This window comes from Apus apus, chromosome 2 (genome assembly GCF_020740795.1).
Source record: "Apus apus isolate bApuApu2 chromosome 2, bApuApu2.pri.cur, whole genome shotgun sequence".
Classification (NCBI taxonomy): Eukaryota; Metazoa; Chordata; class Aves; order Apodiformes; family Apodidae; genus Apus; species Apus apus.
The window spans coordinates 156,675,931-156,699,124 of NC_067283.1; the positions used below are offsets into that span (position 1 = coordinate 156,675,931).

The 23,194-nt window shown below is 57.9% G+C and overlaps 1 protein-coding gene across 24 annotated transcripts in view; it reads right to left on the reverse strand.

Moving 5' to 3' along the window:
* Positions 1 to 512: 512 nt before the first annotated feature.
* Positions 513 to 23,194, reverse strand: part of SCRIB (scribble planar cell polarity protein) — a 110,218-nt gene continuing 87,536 nt past the window's right edge. For 6 of the 24 annotated variants that reach the window (XM_051611359.1, XM_051611361.1, XM_051611358.1 and 3 more), the window contains 15 exons: positions 22,298 to 22,348; positions 21,794 to 21,835; positions 20,858 to 20,986; positions 19,029 to 19,136; positions 18,569 to 18,616; positions 18,251 to 18,416; positions 16,672 to 16,840; positions 15,201 to 15,290; positions 14,277 to 14,465; positions 10,569 to 10,733; positions 9,617 to 9,756; positions 8,732 to 8,769; positions 7,719 to 7,793; positions 4,900 to 4,951; positions 513 to 2,691 (listed from right to left, as the gene is read on the reverse strand). In XM_051611359.1, the coding sequence (XP_051467319.1) occupies positions 2,534 to 2,691; positions 4,900 to 4,951; positions 7,719 to 7,793; positions 8,732 to 8,769; positions 9,617 to 9,756; positions 10,569 to 10,733; positions 14,277 to 14,465; positions 15,201 to 15,290; positions 16,672 to 16,840; positions 18,251 to 18,416; positions 18,569 to 18,616; positions 19,029 to 19,136; positions 20,858 to 20,986; positions 21,794 to 21,835; positions 22,298 to 22,348 (1,620 nt within the window). In that variant the 3' untranslated portion in view covers positions 513 to 2,533. Of the gene's footprint in view, positions 2,692 to 3,978; positions 4,752 to 4,899; positions 4,952 to 7,718; positions 7,794 to 8,731; positions 8,770 to 9,616; positions 9,757 to 10,568; positions 10,734 to 14,276; positions 14,466 to 15,200; positions 15,291 to 16,671; positions 16,841 to 18,250; positions 18,417 to 18,568; positions 18,617 to 19,028; positions 19,137 to 20,857; positions 20,987 to 21,793; positions 21,836 to 22,297; positions 22,349 to 23,194 lie in introns of those variants that run through there. The other 18 variants (XM_051611373.1, XM_051611372.1, XM_051611355.1 and 15 more) reach the window with 14 other exon arrangements.

Below are 23,194 nucleotides of genomic sequence, written 5' to 3' on the forward strand. Positions count from 1 at the left end.
TAAAGCCCCATTTCCTACATGAATCATCTCTCCCATTTGTCCCCATTTCCTTTTCCCACAGCTTCTCTGGAGCAGAAACCTCTGCTCGAGAGGGAAGCTTGGTCCAAGGTAAGGAGTTCAGACCATGCAAGGCTGGAACTAACACTTCCTGGCCAGGGTTCTCCTCTTCCCCTGAGCACTGATACCACTTTTCTCCCAAATTTCCTACCATCCCAGCTGGGTTTGGGTTGGAGGGACCTCAAAGCCCACCCAGTGCCCCCCCTGCATGGGCAGGGACACCTCCCAGCAGCCCAGGCTGCTCCAAGCCCCATCCAACCTGCCCTCCAACACTTCCATGAGCAGCTCTTGCCATTCCTGCTGTTGGCAGCAGCTCAGGTGAGCACTGAATTCCTGCAGAAAAAGCAGGAAAACCACCAGGGTTTGTCAGGAAGAACCCAACTGATAAGGACTGAAGTGTTGATACAGAAACTCCTCACACAGGGAACAAAAAAACCCACACGGACCAAAGGCTCTAAAATGTAAAGTAAACTTTTATTATCCTTGAACCACAAAATAGATTTCTTTGGTTGTACAAATGTCACTAGTTACAGTCTTGATGCGCTAATTTTCCCTCAGAGTCTCTCAGGACAGAACAGGAGAGAACCCAGAGCCTGGCACCAGGTACCACCAAGGGAGAGGAAGAAAGAATCACAAGTTAGTCACCAAAACCAGCCCAGGATTGTTTCCAAAACTGCTGTTGTTAAAAAGCAAAGGCTAAAATTAGGTTTAAAAAGGAAAAGCTCAACTTGCTGCTGTCGGAAGCAGCCGCAGCTGGAGATTATCCCAGTCCCCCCCCTTCAAAGCTCTGCTAAAACTGAAACATCCCAAGGCAGTCAAAATGATCCACGGGATTTTGGCATGAAGGGAGATTCCCAGCTGAAGGGACCTGCTCCCAGCTCTGTCACCAGCCAAGGTACCAGCAACTGCCTGTGGCTCCCAGCCCCGACCAGTCCCTGCCAGGCTGAGGCTGCAGCAGGGAGCACCAAGGGGGCAGGGTGGGCAGCTCCTGCTGCCAGGCTGGGCCCTGCTCCCTGAGAGGGGCTGGAAACAAAAACCAGGAGAAGGGGAGTTTTCCTTGGGCTGTGGCAGCAGGGGCTGGTCTCGCAGCTCTCCACAGCTGTGGAGATGTGCAGCAGCTGTTCACAGCCCTTCCTCCACTCGTGGAACCCAGGAATCCCAGCCCTGCAAGCCAGAAATCCCAGCCCTGCAAGCCAGGAATCCCAGCCCTGCAACCCAGGAATCCCAGCCTTGACACCCAGGAATCCCAGCCCTGCTCCTTCTTCACTTTCCTTTTCTCCCTCCAGCAGGGGCAGGTGTTTCCCCTGGTCCTCAGGGAGCAGGGCCTGGAGCCCAGGGGTCTCTGTCCTGCTCCAGCTGCTCCCTGCCTGGCAGCTCCTGCTCCAGAGCTGGGGAAAGAAGGAATTTTTACTTCCAGCACAACTGGGCACCCCCGTAGGGCCCCGCTGCACGTCCCTGTGGACTCCCCACTAGTACCCTCCTACCTGTAAGACCTGTTACTCCTACCCCACCGATGCCACTTTCCTCCCCTTCCCCTTTTCCTGAATCCTACCCCACTATCCCAGCTGCTGCTCCCACCTCCCTGCCCTGCCAGGCTCCTGCTCCAGTCCCACCAGTCCAGCCCTGGTGCTGCCAGCAGATCCCTCCCCCAGCTCCCAGTGCCTCCAGAGGGGCTCCCCCTGCTCAGGCTCCAGGCAGGAATTCCTGCCTCCTGGATCAGCAGGTGGGCAGGATCAGTGTCCTGGGGACAGGTGGAGCTGGCCCAGGCTCCTGCCCGGGCCCTCCTGCTGAGCACAGAGGTGAGGGGCAGGGGAGGCACCTGGCTGGAATTCCTTTTTTTCCTTTTTCTTGCTTTTTTGTGTGTGTTCTGCTGCTTTTCCCTCCGAGCTCCCCGTTCCCACCCCCCAGAGGAAGGGGAGGGGGAAGATGCTGCTTTGTTTTTTTTTTTCTTTTCCTTTTTTTTTTTTTTTTCCCCCCCTTCTTTTCTTTTTTTTCCCGTTTCTGGTTTTGGCAAGAGGCCTGGGAACGGGCCAGGAGCAAAAGGCAGGAGGGACCTTCCTTCCACCCCACGGCAGGGCAGAAGCTCCCCCAGGAACCAGAAGCAGGAGCCAAGCGGAGGGGCAGCAGCTGGAGCCCCCCGGGCTCCCCCTCCCCTGCTCTCCCTTCTCCTCCCCTTCCCACACACACTATTTACAGGCTAACAAGCTGCACTACCCTGTCCTACCCACACCTCCTGCCCTGCCCGGGCCGCCCTTCCCCTCGGGCTGGGAACTGTCCCCGGGCAGCCTCGGGTGGGGAGCCAGGGCTGGTCACAGCCTGCAAGGAAGTTCTTGCCCAGGGTGATTCCCTGGGGTGCTCAGGTCCCATCCCGGAGCCCGGGAGGCAGCAGGGGGGGCAACCCAGGGCTGTCCCTGGAGCCCAGGGAGCCCCGGAGCCCCGTGCCGGGCTGTTCCATGGCCCAGGTCCATCGGCTCCTCTACGTGGGAACAGCAGCTTCCAGGCTGCGCCGGCTGTGCCGGAGCTTCCGCCTGTTGCTGTAGAGAGGCAGGTCCTCCAGGGCTGAGGGAGGGGGCGAGGGGTCCCGGGGGGCCAGCAGGTCCTGGTCCTCTGGCTGCCCATCCTGCTCCTGGGGAGCTGCGGGGACAGGAGAAGTCAGGGCTTGGAGAGGAAGTGCCAGGTTAGGCAGAGCTGAGACACTTCATGCAGACACTGATGTGGGCATCTCTGGAGGAGAAGAGAAGGCTCCAGGGAGACCTGAGAGCACCTTCCAGGGCCTGAAGGGGCTCCAGGAAAGCTGGGGAGGGGCTTGGGACAAGGGCAGGGAGGGATGGGAGCAGGGGGAAGGGTTTCCAGCTGGCAGAGGGAGCTGGAGCTGAGATGTGAGGGAGAAATTCTGGGCTGTGAGGGTGGGGAGAGCCTGGCCCAGGTTGCCCAGGGAAGCTGTGGCTGCCCCATCCCTGGCAGTGTTGAAGGGCAGGTTGGATGGGGCTTGGAGCAGCCTGGGCTGCTGGGAGGTGTCCCTGCCCGTGCAGGGCTGGCACTGGGTGGTCTCTAAGGTCCCTCCAACCCAACCCAGGCTGGGATGCTGTGCTCCATGACAGATCAGGTCCAAGGAGCAGAGCCTGCTGGGCTGTACCCAGGGCCCACCCTCTGCTCCAGAGCCAGGCTCCAGGATGCACCATCCCCGTGTTCCAGCATGAGGAGCAGACACAACTCACAGCCCTTCCTGAACTACTAACCAGGGCATTAACCTGCTGCTTGAACAGGTCCCCAGACCAGCTGACTGCAGGTGGCAGCTCTGCCATCTCAAGAGGACCTGGGGACCAGTGGGCAGGTGGCTTCCAAACCAAGCTGGAAGGTGCAGGAGAAGGGCAGGGGCACATGCAGGGAACACCAGCCTGGGCTGGGCTGGGCTGGGGGTCAGGGGGGCTCAGAGGGAAGTCCTTCCTTTCAGACCCCCCGAGGCTGGGATCTGCCAAAGGAGCCCCCAACATGCAGGATCATGGTCCCACCACAGCACCAGGAGCTGCTAAAACACTCCTGGCTGCTCCTCAGCCAAAGCTCAGCAGGAACCAGCTGGGCCAGGATCTCCCAGTGGGGAAGGAGGAGATCAAGTCAGCAGGAGACCCCCCTGCTGACACCCCCTGAGCAGTCACCTGGGTTGGGTCAGGCTTTGGTGACTGAGGAGAAGTGATGAAGACTGTACTGAGAGGAACTGCTGATGATCCCAAGCTGTGTATTCCTGCCTGGAAGTGTCCCAGGGCAGCCTGGATGGGGCTTGGAGCAGCCTGGGCTGGTGGGAGGTGTCCCTGCCCATGCAGGGGTTGGGACTGGATGGGCTTTAAGGTCCCTCCAACCCAACCCATTCCATGGTTCTGTGGTATCAGGGTAACCCAATGAAACTCAACAACAAAAAGGGTATTTAGGCTTTTCCCAAGTTCTCTGGGCAATGATCTGGAAGGTGAAATTTACTGCAAATGTGAGAGAAAGAAATAAAACCACTCTCCAAGGGAAGGCTCTGCCTTCCAAAGTGCTAACCCACAGATCCCTGGAGTGCCATTCCAGGAGGAATCACTCCATGCTCTTCTCCTCTGATGCTCTTTCCTTGGTGTTCCCAGGGGCTCCCATCAAACCAGGCGGGACCAGCCAGAACCTTGTGCTGACTTAAGGTTATTCTTACACTGCTGGATGATGCTCAAGCTCAACAGAAGTCACAGAGTGGTGAGGGAGCTCTGGAGATCACCCCTCGCAGCCCCCAGAGCAGGGTCACCCCCAGCAGGTCCCACAGGAACCTCCAGAGGGGCTGGGGTGTCTCCAGGCTTGGATGGGTGATCTCCAGAGGCCCCTTCCAGCCCCACCACCCTGTGACTCTGTGACCCTGCACATGGATCCACAAGTGGGGAGTCACCCAGAGGCTCTCAGTCCTCTGATGAACTTCCCCACGGCTGCTGGTGCAGGCAGCAAGAGGCTTTTCTCTAGGAAGAGGGGCAGGAGCCCCTGAACCATAGATATTATCTACTTCCAGCAGGTGACAGAGGCCAAAACTTCCCACCCATGTTCTGCCACCACTCCCCACTCCAGACCACAAAGCCAGAAGGGGACATGCTTGTTCCACACCATTCTCAGCAGATCAGCCACCACTCAATGCAAACATCCTACCCAGAACTCAACGAGGCCAGTTGGGAGGGTTCATTCTAGAACAGACAGAACAGGACATGGCTTCAAGCAGCAGGAACTGAAGTCCTTGGGGTGGATTCCACAGGCAGGCCAAGGGGAACCCTCTGGAACCAAGGGGGCAGGAAGCAAGGAGTGGGAAGATGACACCTTTGGTGGTGAACTTACCCGAGTTGTTTCTGTCATCCACGTATCTGAGGTCATCAGCTGCATCAGGTGACTGCAAGAGAAGAGAAGAAGACATGAGCACCCACCTCTGCAACGCTCCTGCCAGGTGGTTCCCCACCTGCAGCACCCTGCAGAGGGGCTGGGAACCCAGCACCCGGGCTCTCAGGGGCCTGCAGGTGGCTACACCCCCAGTCCTCTGCTGGAGACCATCAACCTGTGGGCTGATCTGCAGGATGAGGTGTGTGTCCCCCCATCAGGGCTCCCCTGCTTTAGCTGTGTGTGAGGAGGAGAGGAGAGCAGGGGACACGAGAGGCAGAAAGTGGGAAGACTAGAGAATGAGCAGAAACTCGGGAGCTGCATTTCCTTGGGGTCCTGGAGCCTAATTCTTCACCTTCCCTGCTCCCAGGCCCAGCTCCTCACGTGGACCCACCTTCTGCCTCTATATTCAGGTGTGTGGAGAGACCTGAAGTGGGACAGGGAGCCAAGAGATGGCAGAGGCAGCTTTGGAGAAATGGCTTTATGGTAGTCATGGAACTGCACCTGCCAGAGTCACTGAGGTTGCAAAAAGAGCTCCAAGGTCATGGAGTCCAACCATCAACCCAACCCCACTGTGCCCACCAACCCATGTCCCTCAGCACCACATCTCCAGGGCTTGGAAACCCCTCCAGGGATGGGGACTCCCCCCTGCCCTGGGCAGCCTGGGCCAGGCCCTGACAACCCTTGCCAGGAAGGAATTGTTCCCCAGATCCAACCTCAGCCTCCCCTGGCACAACTTGAGGCCGTTCCCTCTTGTCCCAGGGCTTGTTCCTGGGGAGCAGAGCCCGACCCCCCTGGCTCCAACCTCCTCTCAGGCAGCTGCAGAGCCAGCAGGTCTCCCCTCAGCCTCCTTTGCTCCAGGCTGGACACCCCCAGCTCCCTCAGCTGCTCCTCACAAGTTCTCCAGCCCCTTCTCCTTCTGCTCCAGCCCCTCCCCCAGCTCCGGGGCCCTTCCCTGGACACGCTCCAGCCCCTCCATGTCCCTTTCCTCACCCAAACCTGACCCCAGGGTTTGAGGAGTCCCCAGTGCCCAGCACAGGGGGATGATCCCTGCCCTGCTCCTGCTGGCCACCCCAGTGCTGACACAAGCCAGGATGCTGGTGGCCAAGCTGGGCACACACTGGCTCCTCTCCAGACCCTGTTGACCACCACCCCCAGGTCCTTCTCCCCCGGGCACTTCCCAGCTGCTCTTCCCCAAGCCTGGAGCCTTTGCTGCTAATTAAAACTCCCTCACAGCCTGAGGAACATTCCAACCACCAGAGCTGCCTGGAGCTCACCAGAGCTGAGCGACAACACCCTGAGAAAACAGCTTTGCTCGGGGTGAGGAGCTTGGGCTGGTGTAAAAACCAGCACTACCCCGGGATGGGCAGCAGCCCCAGGCCCTGCTGATCTGGCTGGAACAGAGAATCCATCCTGGCTGCTCCTGGAGCTTCGAGGCCAGGGAGGCCAGAGCATCCCCTGGGGCTCAGTGTTTGCTGCAGACGTAGCTGCCTTTGGTACTTCTACTGTTCCTTCCAGGCTTGTAGGTATCTCTGTTCTGTGATTTATTTTGTATTTGCACTGAGCTCCACACTTCTCTGAGCTCCACAAACACCAGGAGAGGGTTTCAGGGGAGATCAGTGTCCAGCAGGTTTAACAAAGCCAAATTCATCCAAAAGTTCCAGCCACTACTGAGTAAAACTGATTTTTCAGGGCTCTTGTTGCTCAGATCAAGAGCACAAGTGATGAGCTGAATTTTTCTTTAGTTGTAGGAGCATGGAATGGTTCAGGTTGGAAAGGACCTTAAAGATCACCCAGTTCCAACCCCCCTGCATGGGCAGGGACACCTCCCAGCAGCCCAGGCTGCTCCAAGCCCCATCCAACCTGCCCTTCAACACTGCCAGGGATGGGGCAGCCACAACTCAACCTGTTCCAGCATCTCCCCACCCTCAGAGTGAAGAATTTCCTCCTAATGTCCAACCTAAAGCCTTGGGTCCCTCCATCTCTGGCCAACTGGCACCTAGAGCAGAAAGGGCAGCAGCTGTGGCCTCTGCTCCTGCCCATACAGTGCCTTTCATCAGGAAATCCATAGGAATTCCAAACACCTGGTCAGCAGGAAGACCACCTTTGGCTCACCCAGACAAGAAAAGAAAGGCAGCTCATTGTCCTGGGCAACTGGTTCTAGGTGGCCCTGCCCGAGCAGGGGGGTTGGATGAGGTGACCTTCAGAGGTCCCGTCCAACCTTGACCCTTCTGTGAGTCTATGACAAGTCATCAATGGAAGGAGGTTCTTTCAGGCAGGAGAACCACCTCACCATGGTGTTCTCCCTCAAGCTTGGGGTCCCCTTCCCACAGGGGTAGCTCACAGCTCACCCACAGCACTGACAGCATCTGGGAATTGTCACCACAGCTGCTGCCTGGGCGGGCTGCTGGACACCTTCCAGTTGGGAGTGAACATCTGCTCTGCAGCCTGTTGGCAATCACTGCTATAGCTCTTCCCCTTGTTTTAGGTCTCACCTTTCACTTCAAGGTCTCTCAGGATCAGCTAAGGTGAAGATGTGGCTGCTCTGTAACTGCAGAGCTTTCGTCTTTAATTTTAACAGCATCTGGACCAACTTGTTGTCAGTGCCCCCCGACCAGGGCTCCAACAGACCCCCAGCCACCCAGCACGGCTGGATGTCACTGCCTCCCTCAGACAGGGCCCCTGAAGAGGCCTCCCCCAAGCTCAGCCTCAGCCCTGAAGGTCACCAGTTCCATCAGACCAAGTCCTGCCCCACCTGGGGGGGCTCAACATGCAGGTTATACCTGGATTTCGTAAACGGGTTTGGAGGAAGGAATAGCAGCAAATTCCCGGTAGTCAAACTTCTTTTCAGACATGGACTAGAAAGGACAGCAGGAGAGAAGAGAGAGAGAAGAGAGAGTGAGGGGAGAGAACTGGGGGGAAGCAGCAGCCAGCTGAGCAATCTGTGAGCAGATAAGAGACCAGCATTCCCAGCTATTCCCAGGAGTGACACTGGGCAGCTCTGGGACGGGGGCTTTTGCTGGGCCGGTGTCAGGACACGGGATCCAGGCTGCAGAGGAGGGATGAAGCCCCCCAGGGAAATGCAGATGCACTGGGTGAGGAAGGAAACCTGGTTTGTGGGAAGATTCCTGGTGGCACAGTCAGGATTTCGACCCAGAGCTGGTTGCAGTGTGACCCTGGGCTAAACCAGGGCCCCTCTCTCTGCAGCTGCCCCCCCTAATCTGACCCTTCTCTGCAGCCACTTAAGAGGGCTCAGAGAAGGGAAAATGCTGCTTCCAGCTACAGGTCTCAGGTCTCTGCTCTTGAGGAAATAAAGATCCAGAGTGGCTGGTGTCAGTGGCCTCCTGAACAGGGAGGTGCAGGACCAAGGAAAGGATGAAATAATAAAACAGGGAAACAGAAAACAGGTCACGTGGTAGAGCCATGGAATGGTTTGGGGTGGAAAGGACCTTAAAAATAATCTCATTTCAACCCCCTCTGCACGGGCAGGGACACCTCCCAGCAGCCCAGGCTGCTCCAAGCCCCATCCAACCTGCCCTTCAACACTGCCAGGGATGGGGCAGCCACAGCTTCCCTGGCCAACCTGGGCCAGGGTCTTAGTTGCAAAAAGGGGTGGATGCCCCAGGCAGCAGGTCTGGCAGAGCTGCCCCCCCTGCTCAGTGTATCCTGCAGCCAGACCAGGCTGGAGCATGTGAGGAGGGGCCCCATGGCCCATGGGCACAGTTCACACCCACACTCAGCAACTAGGAATTCCCAGGATGACAGGAGAGAGAACAGAGGTGAGGGGATGTCATACCAGCCTTCCTGGGGAGGTGACATTTCTGGGGCTGCAATCTGCAAAAGATGACAGAAAAGCACTTGTCAGGAATGGCTGCATCATCTAGTCATGGGATGGGTTGGAAGGAGCTTAAAGATCATCTAGTTCCAACCCCCTGCATGGGCAGGGACACCTCCCAGCAGCCCAGGCTGCTCCAAGCCCCATCCAACCTGCCCTTCAACACTGCCAGGGATGGGGCAGCCACAGCTTCCCTGGGCAACCTGGGCCAGGCTCTCCCCACCCTCACAGCCCAGAATTTCTCCCTCCCATCTCAGCTCCAGCTCCCTCTGCCAGCTGGAAACCCTTCCCCCTGCTCCCATCCCTCCCTGCCCTTGGCCCAAGCCCCTCCCCAGCTTTCCTGGAGCCCCTTCAGGCCCTGGAAGGTGCTCTCAGGTCTCCCTGGAGCCTTCTCTTCTCCAGGCTCAACACCCCAGCTCTCCCAGCCTGGCTCCAGAGCAGAGCTGCTCCAGCCCTCCCAGCATCTCCGGGGCCTCCTCTGGCCTCACATGCAACACTTCCCTGAATCTGACCCTTCCGTTTAGCAGGATTTAAGTGGGATAAAAGATGCTCAGGAAAGATGGTGCCTTCTCAGAACCAGTCAATGCATCATTCCTGTTGTACTAAGGACTCCTGATGCTGGTTTTAGTTCAGCCCTGGGTGCCTGGAACCAGACACCTCACATGTTCTCTCCCATTTTCCATGGATCAGGCCCATCCCCTCTGCTGAGAGATGGTGTCACACAACCCACAGGACCTCCCAGTCCAGGCTGAAGGAGGAAATTCCTTTCACCAGGTCTCCTTTCCAGCAAGTTAAGCTAGGGAAGCACCAGCTCTTTTCCTGGGAGGCAGAGAGAGGCACATTTACCTTCCAGTGGTGTTGGTGAGGGGGTGGGGACGGGGGAAGGTGACTCTGCCAGCTGCTCCAACGTGCTGCGCTTCTTCCCCTCCTTGGACTTGGCAATGACCATCTGGGCTTTCAGGGCATCCTGCTCAAGGGACTTCATCCTGCCTCGGGAGTGAGGGAGGGAGAAAGAGACATCAGGCTTTGTCTCCCTGGGAAGAGGCAGCGCTGCCTTCTGCACCCAGCCCACCAGAAAGGCGCCGTGAAGCACCCCTGCTTCCCTGGGTAGGGAGGAGAGGAGCTTGGTCTGCTGTCCCCCTCAGCCACACAGGCCCGTGTGGAACACAGCCCAGAGCTCAGCTGCAAGGTGCTGAGAACCCACAGCTCCTTCCAGAGGTGCCAGCTCCCATGGGAGACCAACCCAGGCTGGGCAAGGAGCTGCAGGGGCTCACAGGAGCAGTTCTCAGGGCCTGGCTCTCCCCCGTGCTCTCAGGCTGCTGCATCTCGACCCTCTACAACCATCACATTATGGAACAGGCATGAAAAAGTGGCCTCAGCCCTCAGAAAATCTGCTCCCTTCTCCCAGCCAAGCAGACCCAGCATCCCACCCCAAAACCTCCTTCTCTTGGAGACAACAACTGCTGGGAGTCTGTGGGACCTCAGGGAAATGAAGACCAGCAACAACTACAGTTGAATCAGACTGGTTTGGGTTGAAAGGGACCTTGAAGAACATCAGTCCCACCCCTGCATGGGCAGGGACACCTCCCAGCAGCCCAGGCTGCTCCAAGCCCCATCCAACCTGCCCTTCAACACTGCCAGGGATGGGGCAGCCACAGCTTCCCTGGGCAACCTGGGCCAGTGTTTCTGGAATTCCCTCCCTACCCTGGGCAGGGCAGAGCTGGGAGCCCTGCAGTGGGATGCAGGGGCAGAGCTGGGAGCACGGGACATGCAGCTGGCAGGGAAGGGCTGTGCACACCTGGATTGGCTTCCTGACCCAGGGAATCTTGAGGCGTGACTCTGCTTTGGACTAGACATCTGAGCTGGCCTGGCCCCGGGAGCAGGTGCCCACTGGCGGGACTGGTACAGCTTCCTGGCCAGATCCTGCTCGTACTGTTTAATACTGTCTTCAAGAGCTGAGGATCTGAGGAGGAGGAGGAGGAAGAGGAGGAGGAAGAGGAAGAGGAGATGATGGTGATGAGCATCGCAGCAGACAAGCGCAGGGAAAGAAAGAAACAGGTACAGGAACATACCCTGGCAAGGAGAAACACGGGGCTGACGCAGCCATGGAATCCTTCTGGTTGGAAAAGACCCTGAAGATCAGCGAGTCCAACCATTAACCCAACTCTGCTGAGTCCATCACTAACCCATGTCCCTCAGCACCACATCTACATGGCTCGGAAACACCCCCAGGGGTGGGGACTCAACCACCTCCCCGGGCCAGGGTTTGAGAACCCTTCCAGTGAAGGAGCTTCCTCTAAAATCCCATCTCATGCAACAGGCTCCTACACCTGATCCTGCCCTACACCCACTGCTGCAGAAGCAGGAACCTCCAGAGCACCATCTGGGATGATGGAGCCAGAAGCATCATCCTGCAGAGCCTCAGCAGCTGGAGCCTGTCCCCTTCCTGGGCTGGGAGGAGAGCCCAGGAGCACCTGGCAGAGCCCTGGGAAAGGCCCAGGAGCTGGTGGGGACACAGTGTGTGGGTGTGAAGCCAAGGGAGGGAGCACAGGGCACAGGTGGGTGTGTGAGCACATGGCTGAGGGTCTCTCTACGTGCTTTTGCACCCGGGTCTGACCACCTGCTACCTGCACCTTGGTGTGACCACGGGAAAAGGGGAACCCAAATGGAGAAGCATATTGTGAAAGGTCTGTTTGCCCTGGAGGACGTGTGAGTGGAGAGGTGAATGACTGCCAAGATCATGGAATACCAGGCTGGGTTGGGTTGGAGGGACCTGAAAGCCCACCCAGTGCCACCCCTGCACGGGCAGGGACACCTCCCAGCAGCCCAGGCTGCTCCAAGCCCCATCCAACCTGCCCTTCAACACTGCCAGGGATGGGGCAGCCACAGCTTCCCTGGGCAACCTGGGCCAGGCTCTCCCCAGCCTCAGGGTGAGTTGCCCACAGCCCCTCTGGACACCTGGAGATGTGCCTGCACCTCCTCAGCCCCACTCCTCCTCTGGCACTAGTGCCAGGGGCTGTGTGTGCCCCCCACTGCTGTACTGGGGTCCCAGGGTGTTTGTCCCAGCAGAGCACAGGGGTGTGCTGGGGGGTGGATCCCATGTCCTGGCACAGCACGGATGACACGGGGAGAAAAAGGAAAAAGCCCAAGAAGGTGCAAAGTGATGGGGTCAGGAGTGACAGGACACAGACCAGAGAACTGGAAAGAAGCAGAAGACAGCAGATTAGAAAGGAAGTCATTGCATCAGTGGCATGCACTTCAAACACAGGTTAGTGGGGCTCAGCACCACGTGCAGGATTGGGCAGTCCCACCCCCAGGCTGCCTGGGGCCTCTGGGAACAACACCTGAGCTGCTGTCCCCTCCCTGTGCCTGCTCCAGCAGCTCTGGGAGGGGGATCCTAGCAAGGCCAGATCATCCTGGGGGGTCAGTGGTAGCAGGGATGTGGCAGCAGCTTTGCCTGACAAGAAGGAGCACGTTGTGGTGGAGTCTCCTTCTCTGGAGATGTTCAGGCCCCCCCTGGATGCAGTCCTGAGGGATGTGCTCCAGGCCACCCTGCTCTACCAGGAGTCGGACTAGATGATCTCCAGAGGCCCCTGCCAACCCTGATGACTCTGTGATGGTTACTGATTCCTGCTGAGGCCAAAATAAGCACCAAGGAGTCAGGCAGGCACTTCTGCAAGGACTGAATAAAAAGCTGCAGGTTGGTATTGGAATGAGAGTGGAGCTGAGGACCTGCTCTGCTGGACCTAAACCCAGCAATACTGGATCTGATCACTGAAAAGCAAGACAGCTGCTAGGACCCCAGGATCCCAGACTGGTTTGGGCTGGAGGGAGCTTAAAGATCATCCAGTTCCAATCCCCCTGCATGGGCAGGGACCCCTCCCAGCAGCCCAGGCTGCTCCAAGCCCCATCCAACCTGCCCTTCAACACTGCCAGGGATGGGGCAGCCACAGCTTCCCTGGGCAACCTGGGCCAGGCTCTCCCCACCCTCACAGCACAGAATTTCTCCCTCCCATCTCAGCTCCAGCTCCCTCTGCCAGCTGGAAACCCTTCCCCCTGCTCCCATCCCTCCCTGCCCTTGGCCCAAGCCCCTCCCCAGCTTTCCTGGAGCCCCTTCAGGCCCTGGAAGGTGCTCTCAGGTCTCCCTGGAGCCTTCTCTTCTCCAGGCTGAACACCCCAACTCTCCCAGCCTGGCTCCAGAGCAGAGCTGCTCCAGCCCTCCCAGCATCTCCGGGGCCTCCTCTGGCCTCTCCAGCAGCTCCGTGTCCTTCCTGTGCTGGGGACCCCAGCCTGGCCCCAGCCCTGCAGGGGGGTCTCAGCAGGGGGGACAATCCCCTCCTGGCCCTGCTGGTCACACTGCTGGGGATGCAGCCCAAGACACGGGGGGGTTCTGGGCTCATTTTGAGCTCCTCTTCACCCAACACCCCCAGGCCCTTCTCCTCAGGGCTGCTCTCCATCCATTCTCCCCCCAGCCTGGATTTGTGCCTGGAGCTGCCCTGACCCATGGGCAGGACCCTGCCCTTGGCCTTGTTGAACTTCATGTCCATAAGCACGTCAGGAACACAAGCAGGTCTGTTCCATGATCAGGTAACAATGGGAAGCTTTGTTCTCTCAAAGCCCCAGACAATGAGCCAGCTCTCACTGAAGATCCCACTCTCTATTTCTTCATCCCTGGAGCCTGCCCAGAAGATGGCACCATCGTTATCATCCATGTCTGAGCACAGGCACTGGAACTTCCAAGTGGTCCCACAACTCACAGAATTCCCTTTGGCCTTTTATATGTCAGGGGGGGAAGGATGAACCCCTGGCAGCCCTGCTGCCAGCAGCTCTCCTTTCCTTCACCCCCCAAAAGAGACTGACTGTCCTTTGAATGCCTCCTGCAGGAACACTATGGGAAGAACACTAGAACTGATCATAGAAGAAGCCTGACTAATGTTTGAAAGGAATTATGTGGCACAGTAAATGCCTGGACGGGCTTCAAGTCTTCAGTTCTGAGCCAGGAACTTCTCTTCCTTCTCCAAGAGTTTTTCATCACCCTTTCATAGCTGATGGGCCAGCCTGTGTGGGTAGGAATGCCCTCCTCTTGCTCACTGCTGGACCTCAGGAACGTTTCCAGCCCAGTGGCACTGATTGTGGGAAGTGCTTTTCTCGTGTTGCAGTCACCCTGCAGCTCCAGGGTCTCCCAGGTGCTACCAAGGAGGGAACGTGTGCCGAGAGGGGGGAACACCTCCCCCATCCCATGGAGGTGCCTCAGGGGCGGTTTTCAGAGAACTCCACTTTCTGTGTGATCGTGGAGCAGCGTTGCAAGGGGGCACCTCCCCCGTGCAGCTGCCAGGAGGTGAGCTCAGCCCAGCAGAGGCTGCCCTGGACCCTCTGGACAGGCAACATCCAACCTCCCTAAGCTTCTCTGCTCCCTGGCCTGGGTCCCACGTCACCCAAAGGACAGGCAGCAGGTCCCCCTTCCCCGGGCTCAGCCTGGTGAAGAGTGCAGGTGCTTGTGTCTCACCGTGCTGCCCTCCACATGGCCCGTTTCTCTGCCTCCAGAGCACGACGTTCTGCTGGAGAGAGCTCCTTCTCCTGAGCGCTGAGGAGCTCGGGGCTCTGCATCCGCAGCCGCTCCTGGTGCCGCCGCTCGGCTTTGGCCGTCCGGACAGGGGCCCCCCCCTCCCCTGCTGCCAGGCACGAGGGGCTCGACCTGGGGAGAGAAAGAGGGAGAGGTCCCAGCCAGCCCTTCCCTGCCTGTCTGCAGGACAAAAGGGGACGAGCAACACCCCCCAGCAACAGCTCCCAGGGGAGGAAGGCCAAGGAGCTGCTGGAGAGAGTCCAGGGCAGGGCCCCCAAGATGCTGAGGGGCTGGAGCATCTGCCTGGGAGGAAAGGCTGAGGGAGCTGGGGCTGTTCAGCTGGAGAGGAGGAGCCTGAGGGGGGGTCTCCTCAAGGCTGAGCAGTATCTGCAGGGGGTCAGCAGGGGGGACCAGACTCTGCTCAGGGCTGCCCAGGGACAGGACAAGGGGCCACGGGCACAAGCTGGAGCACAGGAGGGTCAAGCTCCCCATGAGGAGGAACTTGTTGCCTGTGAGGGTGGCAGAGCCCTGGGCCAGGCTGCCCAGAGAGGCTGAGGAGGCTCCTTCTCTGGAGACACCCCAGCCCCTCTGGGGGTTCCTGTGGGCCCTGCTGGGGGTGACCCTGCTCTGGGGGCTGCCAGGGGTGATCTCCAAAGCTCCCTGCCAGCCCCTGACATCCTTTGATCCTGGGACATCACCTTGGGAGATGGATGGACAGACATCATAGGTGAGTTTCCCTTAAGCAGGTGGTTCTGGCCACAGTTTCACTCTCTCCACAAAATCCTTTTGCACGCTCTGCTGAGCAGGAGGAGCCACCTGCTCTGTCCCTGGCAGCTCCTGGGCAAGGGACACTGCTGAGCCACTTACCCAGACATCGAGCTGGTTCTCTGCTCAGGCTTGATCCCATCTTCCAGTGAATTCCTCTGTGAGCTGCTGTTCTCCCCGACCTCAGAAGGCCTAGAGCAAGAGCAACAGGTCACCCACGGGCTGCCAGGCCCAGGAAAGGCTCAGAACCCTTCCAAGCCCCACAGAGCCACAACCAGCTCAGTTTGCAGACACGTGCCCTCATGAATTTGCTTCTCCAGGGCTGGAAGATGTCCCTGGCCAGGCCATGAGAGCTCACTGCCTCTATCATAACTCATTTCCTTCACCTGGAGGAAGGAACCACCCTCTCCCACACACACACTCCTCAAAGCTGCCAAGCTCTGGCCCAGTTCTAGCCTGGCTCTTCCCAGCTTCTCTTTTGTGCTGGGTAGCCTGGCTGCTTCCTTTGCTGATGGCAGATGTGGGTACACCTTATGTCAGATGGTGACTGTTCCCAAGGGATGACCCCCTGGGCTGTAAGGGGATGCACATCTGGGCTGTAAGGAACCCTGAGTGCTCTCCCATCACCTGGCACGCCGAGGCTTAACGCTCACAACCAAACCACTGCAAAGCTTCCCAGGATCCCAGACTGGCTTGGGCTGGAACCCCCCTGCATGGGGACACCTCCCACTAGACTCTGAGACCTTGTTTTTACTGCTCAGGTTAATTTGGATTGATTGCCAACGTTCTAGCGTGACAAAACCCATTTCAAGCAGCATAAATGGAGTCTGTTCCACTGCCTCACCCCTGTTCAGGCATGGATAACAAACACCTGGGAGCCAACTGATGGATCCAGCCCTGCTGTCCTGAGCTCCCACACTTAGTACAACAACAGGGATAACTGGGCCTTCCCCCCAGACCAAGAGGCTGGTCTGCATCTGGCTGCTGTCCTTCCCTGCAGCTGCCCTGTCAGCACGGGAGGCCTCAAGATGTTCATTATGTGAGAAGTTTCTCAGCAGAGACTGGGCAGAAATAACATAATAAGATTCAAAATGCCAGGATAAGGGTTTTCAGCCTCCATAAGGCTGACAATAAAAGTATTTGTGAGGAGAAGAATGTCTGTACCAGAGACCTGGAAGGGAGAGTCAGGTAAGCACAGCTTCAGCTTTATTCTAGTGCAACCTTCTTTCTGTCTGAAGTCTTGTGAGAAGCCTTTTCTCATTCCCAGTTCTAAGCCCAAGAATTAGAAAAACATCAAGGTAATCTGGAGGACAAGCCAAGGAGAACCAGGAAACAACAGCCTGAAGAACCCCAAACCTGGATGCAGCATCGGGCCTGATTTTGAATTAGTGATCTCTAAAAGTCTCCAGCTGTGCAGCTGAAGGAGCTTTTCTTCTGAAAAGAAAGAGCTGGAAAACTCTGCTCATTTCCATGCTGAGGAAATGTTGGGCATGTCCCTGCCCAGCCCTCTTCCCTGAAAATGGCTGATCCTGGGACACCTCTGCACACGTGGGGGGCACCAGTCGTGTCTTACCGAGCTGCTGGGGGCTGGAGGCTCCTTCCATTTAGCCTTTCAATCTTGTACTCGACCCCTTCGATGATGACACTGGATGGCACGTTCACCTCAGGCACCTGCTTCACCATCTCCTCCTCTTCTGCCTCCTCCTCCAGCAGAAGGGCACGTTTTTGCTGCAGCTTTCGAGCTGCCAAAAGAAGAGAGACCCATCTTACACCCCCTGGGGATGCAGCCTCTGGGCAGGTCCTTATGCTCCCACCCCTGCAGGTTTGGGCTGTTTTAAGTCCACACCCTCTCCCTGGAGGCCTTTCTTTCTCCTCCACTCCACTAATGCTTCAGATGTAACAGACTCTAGCCCATTCCTTCATCCCTCCATCCTTATTCACCAGACTTCCATTCCTGGATACTCTACAGAACAGATTTCATAGGATCCCATCACACTGGTTTGGGTTAGAGGGACCTCAAAGCCCACCCAGTGCCAGCCCTGCATGGGCAGGGACACCTCCCAGCAGCCCAGGCTGCTCCAAGCCCCATCCAACCTGCCCTTCAACACTGCCAGGGATGGGGCAGCCACAGCTTCCCTGGGCAACCTGGGCCAGGCTCTCCCCACCCTCACAGCCCAGAATTTCTCCCTCCCATCTCAGCTCCAGCTCCCTCTGCCAGCTGGAAACCCTTCCCCCTGCTCCCATCCCTCCCTGCCCTTGTCCCAAGCCCCTCCCCAGCTTTCCTGGAGCCCCTTCAGGCACTGGAAGCTGCTCTCAGGTCTCCCTGGAGCCTTCTCTTCTCCAGGCTGAACACCCCAGCTCTCCCAGCCTGGCTCCAGAGCAGAGCTGCTCCAGCCCTCCCAGCATCTCCGGGGCCTCCTCTGGCCTCTCCCAACAGCTCCGTGTCCTTCCTGTGCTGGGGACCCCAGCCTGGCCCCAGCCCTGCAGGGGGGTCTCAGCAGGGGGGACAATCCCCTCCTGGCCCTGCAGTCTCCAGCAGTTGATCACACTGAGTGCACTCACCCTCAAACAGAAGTTTGCTGAGCCAAAGCTCAGATACCTGATAGGTATCAGATCAGAGATCTGATTGGGATGTTTCATCCTGAGTAACTTCCTAGTTTACTGTCTGGACAATTTTAACCCTGGGATTTCTCTTCCACAGAGGGATTTATTTTATTTTATTTTTTATTCTAGTACTCAGAGATACCCTAATTAGAGGTGATGTTTCTCCTCATCTATCCCATTTAGCAAATCTCAAACCAAGCCAACATGCAAGCCTGAAGCTCCTCATCACTCCAGAGTTCCTCCTCCCACACTTCCTGTCTTGATCACTGCATCTCCCCCCTGGGTCTGCAGCAGCTGTGTCGTGTTTCATGGAAGCACCCCCCAGCTGCAGGAAGCCCTGGCACCACAGCACCTCCCCCAGCCCGCAGGTAACAGCAGAGCACCCACCAAACTGCTTCACCTTCCACTGGCTGGAGCTGCTCCCAGGTTATGGAACAACCAGCTGGGAGAGCTGGGTGTGTGGTGTCCTCCCTCCTGCCTCCTCCCTCCTGCCTCCCCGTGAGGAAGGATCCCCCCACCGGCCACTCCCTGCACACATTCCAACCTACCTTCCTCTTCCTTCATTTTCTTCAGGTCGTCCTCTCCTACCAGGGAGACGCGCTTGGGGGGCCGGTCCAGCTGCTGCTGCTTCACCTCCACCTCGAAGTACTTCTGCCTCTCCCGGAAGGATCTCTGCTCGGGGCTGTGCAGCCCCCCGGGGCTCTGCCTGCCCACCTGCCAGGGACACGCCACAGCTGCCACGTGGCCCAGCCAGCCCTCCAGCTTGCCCCAAGCTGCCCACCCTCTGATCCTGCCTCTGCAACTCCCGGGAGCCCCAATCCCCCCGAGTCCCCATCCCACACCCAGCTCCAGCCACCACAACTCACCTCTGGGGAGGTTCTGGGATTCTCTGTGCTGGTCTGACCAGGTGATTCCTAGAAAAAGAAAGTGAGACCTTGGCCCAGGCTACCCAGGGAAGCTGTGGCTGCCCCATCCCTGGCAGTGTTGAAGGGCAGGTTGGATGGGGCTTGGAGCAGCCTGGGCTGCTGGGAGGTGTCCCTGCCCATGCAAGGGTTGGATCTAGTTGATCTTTAAGCTCCCTCCAACCCAAACCAGTCTGGGATTCCATGATACTATGAGTTGATACATTTACAGACAGGACTCTGCAAGGTGATCATCCACAGTACCAAAAGATCTTCCAAGGGGACCTCAAGACACCCCTCCTTCACGACAGCCTGCTTTGGAGGGGACACATCTCAGCCTCCTCCCTGTTCTCACCCTTCCCTCGCCCACCAGCAACACTCAACCTTGTGTTTGTGCAACTCCTGCCCAGGCAGCCCCAGTTACCTGTGTCTCGAGCAGAGGGTGTGACAAGGGCACAGCTGCAAAGGTCTTGTAGGCTTGCTTGACATTGATGGGGATCTCGTCAGGAGAGGGTGGTGAAGGTGGCTTCTGCTACAGGGACAGAGACAGAAGGCAAAGGTGACCAGAGGTGCTACAAAAAACCAGACACGGGTCAAACGCAGCACAAGCCTCAGCCTGCAAAGCCTGGGGAGTGGGATCCACAGGGGCAGCTCTGCAGCCTGGGTGGGCAGTGCACAGCCTCCCAGAGCAGCACACACACCACGGGCCCCTCTGCTGCTCAGCTGGGGGAGGAAGGAGCCTCCTGGTGGCACAGACCCTCCCCGGCTTGAGCAGAGTGGTGGGGCTGATCTCTTGGCCAAGGGGCCACACTGCTCCATGGTCCTGAGGGATTCCCACCCGGATCAACCAGCACGTGGCTGCTTGAAGCAGTGGGTGGTTGGGGCTGGGACAGGACAGCTGGGTCTGACCCTTGCTAAGGGCTGAACGAGCCACATTTCGTTGGCTAGAAAATGAAAGAGAAACCCTGGCCTCACCTGGCCTTTCTGACTGAAGGGGCCTCCTCCACCAGAAGGGATCTGTGAGTCTCCTTTGGGTTTTGCAGTGGCTGTTGCACTTCTGGTCACCCAATGACCAGTCTGCACCTCTACAGACTTCAGGGCTACCGGCCACTTCTCCCAAACCAGAGTGGGGACCCAACCACAGGTCTGTGCTCTGCAGAACACCTGCATTTCACCTCCAACTATCTTCCTTTCTAAAAACTCCACTCACTCAAGAAACACCTGGCAAGACCCAAGAGGATCCTCCTACTGCTTGTTACTTGTCTTTGCTGGCCTTTTCCTCACCCATCTTCCCCATGGCCCCTCCTACACATTCAAGGAGGAAGAAGAGGTGGGATGACCTGCTCAAAGCACCACAGGAGTGAAGAGGAGCAGGGGGGAGTGATACCCCTCACCTTCCTTTCTGCTAGAAAGCAAATCCCCTTGAGTTGCTCCATTCCTTCAACCCCTCTGGCTGCACTAACTCAGTTTCAGGCTCTTCTTTGTCCTGGACTGAGGTTAAATTATCTTGTTTGATAGTGTTCCCTTATGCACAGGCTAAAGAACAGCACAGAGATCTGAAGAAATTGTAATTTATGTGAACCTTGGGCAATTACACGGATTATTATTATTATTATTATTATTATTATTATTATTATTAGAGCTGCTGGCCTGCAAATCAAGTCTCTAATCTGGAGTCATGTCATACAAGCTCCAACAAAAAGAGAAGGGCCATATGGCAGGTAGACAAGCCTTCTGTCACGACAAAGACCAGAATACCTGAATCTTTCTCACCCATCAGCACGTAGCCCAGGGATTATGAATCTTTCAGAAACAATCACTTTGCAAGTCATAAAGCTTATTATCAGCAAGATGGAGCTGGCTCTTGCTCCAAGATGCAAGACATGGACAGACAAAGGTTCTGAAGGATTTATGACTCAACAGAAGGCAACTCCTCCTAAACAAGGAGCTAAAACTGAAACTGCTCTGGGGGTTTCAGCTACTACAGCTGGACAGTGGGTTAGAGAAGACACAGGGCAGGCTGGTGAGGCTCATCTGCCTTAGAAAAACAAATGTGGTGCACTGAGCATGACCCTGCTTGTGAAGAGTAAGGGTCCTCACCCAGGCTGAGGCACAAGCCAAGGTGTGTGGCCTTTGAACTCCAGCATCCCCCCCTGGGATTTGCCTTCAGCCTTCCTCTCCGGATCAAGTGGCCCCGGAGCAACCACGGGCAGGCAGGCACAGCTTAGCAAGGAGGACGTGCAGGCCACTTACAGGGTTGTGGATCCTGCTGCTCAGCTGGGGCTGCTGGAAGGGGTTGGGGCTGTCCCCGTCCTCGGAACTCGGCGGGGCAGCGCTTTGTCGCAGGCGGGGCAGAGGCTGAATGACACCTGGCTTGGTCTGCTGGTGTCAGTCCCACACAGCAGGGGCAGGCAGAGGAAGGGGGGAAAGGAGAGAAGAGAAACGAGCAGTTAGGGCAGCAAGATGTCAGTGCCATGCAGGGGGGAGTCAGACAAACCCATGCGCCCGAGCTCAGCTCCTCAGCTGTGCTGGGAGGCAGAGCTCCTGAAGCCAGCACCAAACCGTGCCTGTGGGGCAGGGATTTTGGACAGGCAAAGAGGGTCAGACAAGTCAGGGTCACTACAGGATCAGTGGGTTACAGGACACAAGGAAGAACGTGCCACACAAGAGCAGCTGCACGGGTCAGAGGGGGATGGCAGGAGCACGACGAAGCCTGGAGAACGTCAGCACCATGAATGGAAGATGAAATAAGGGGAGGTCAGCCAGGAATGGGTATCAGCAAAAGCTGGGGATGAAAACGAGCTGAGACCCAGCCAGGGCTGCAACTAGAAATGCCAACAGAAGAGCAAAGAGCCTGAGGTTGACCTAGACGGCATCACTGCTAAATGTCTGGAAGTGAGCAGAACTTCTAGCACCGAAGAGCAGAAGCAGGAACTGAGTGAGCCAGGAACAAGGGTGGACAGGAATAAAAGCTGCAAAAATACTCGCATCTAGTTTTCAAACTGATGATATTTAGGACTTGGTGCATTTGTACAAACTCGAGGCACAGTGGGGGACAGAGGAAGGCAGAGCCAGAGCCAACAGTGAGACTTGCAGAGCTGAAGTGAGCACACACAGGAGGAGGGAAGCTCTGTGTGCTGGAGAACACGCAGGGACTCTGCAGTAAGGTCTCCTGGTGGGTCTACTTACTGATTTACTGTCATCCTGTGAGGTAATGAAGTTGATGGAAGCCTGAGAAAAGAAAGACAGGTGTAAACGTGGAGTCCAGGCGGGAAGCCCGCAGGTTACCCTGCTCCACGCAAGAAGAAACACCAAACTTCCCCGCTCCTCCCCTCCGGGAACAGCCCCAGCGCCACACTCACCCACCCCTCCTCGTCTTCACACAGAGCCTCTCCCAGAGACCTTCTCCCCTCCCAGAGCTCTGCCCGCGCCTCCCGGGCACTGCCCCCCATCCCCTGCCCCGGGCTCCCCAGCTCCGTCCAGCAAGCCCAGCAGCACCGCAGCTCCTCGGCCGGGAAGCGAGGAGCCAGCCCAGCCCCGGCGAGCGGGAGCCCCGAGAAAGCGCCGGCCCGCGGCGGGAGCAGCGCTGGGAGCAGCGGGGGCAGCACTGGGAGCACTGGGAGCAGCACTGGGAGCAGCGGGAGCAGCACTGGGAGCACTGGGAGCAGCGGCGGGGCACACCAGGGCACTTACAAAGCGGGTCTCCCTGCCCGCCAGGCGAGCGGGCCGAGGGGCTGCAGGCGGCTGGAGAGGGTCGTCAGGGGAGAGAAGAGAACGAGAGAATCACGGAGCTGGTCGGGGTTGGAAGGAACCCCCTGAGAGCACAACCCAGGGACAGAGCTCCCTGCGAGGGCAGGATCACGTGGGATGGTGTCCAGAGGGGCTGGGGTGTCCAGTTCTCCTCCGGAGAAGGAGCCTCCTCAGCCTCTCTGGGCAGCCTGGCCCAGGGCTCTGCCACCCTCACAGGCAACAAGTTCCTCCTCATGGGGAGCTTGACCCTCCTGTGCTCCAGCTTGTGCCCGTGGCCCCTTGTCCTGTCCCTGGGCAGCCCTGAGCAGAGTCTGGTCCCCCCTGCTGACCCCCTGCAGATACTGCTCAGCCTTGAGGAGACCCCCCCTCAGGCTCCTCCTCTCCAGCTGAACAGCCCCAGCTCCCTCAGCCTTTCCTCCCAGGCAGATGCTCCAGCCCCTCAGCATCTTGGGGGCCCTGCCCTGGACTCTCTCCAGCAGCTCCTTGGCCTTCATCCCCTGGGCAGCCCAGAGCTGGGCCCAGCTCTCCAGAGCTGTCCCCCCCAGGGCAGAGCAGAGGGGCAGGAGAACCTCCCTGACCTGCTGCCCACGCTCCTCCTCATGCACCCCAGGATTCCATTGGGATCCCACTTTGCTGGCTCATGGATCACTGACTATCTCCCGGGACTCCCAGATCCTTCTCGGGGCTGACGGGGCAGGGGATAGAAAAGGAAGGGACGGGGTTTTCCACGCAAGAGGCTGAGACAGGCTCCTCTCCCAGCACAGAGGCTGCCATGCCCTGGAGCCACCTGTGTCCCCACGCAGCTCCCTGCTGCCTGCCATGGAGAAAGCTCCTCTGCCC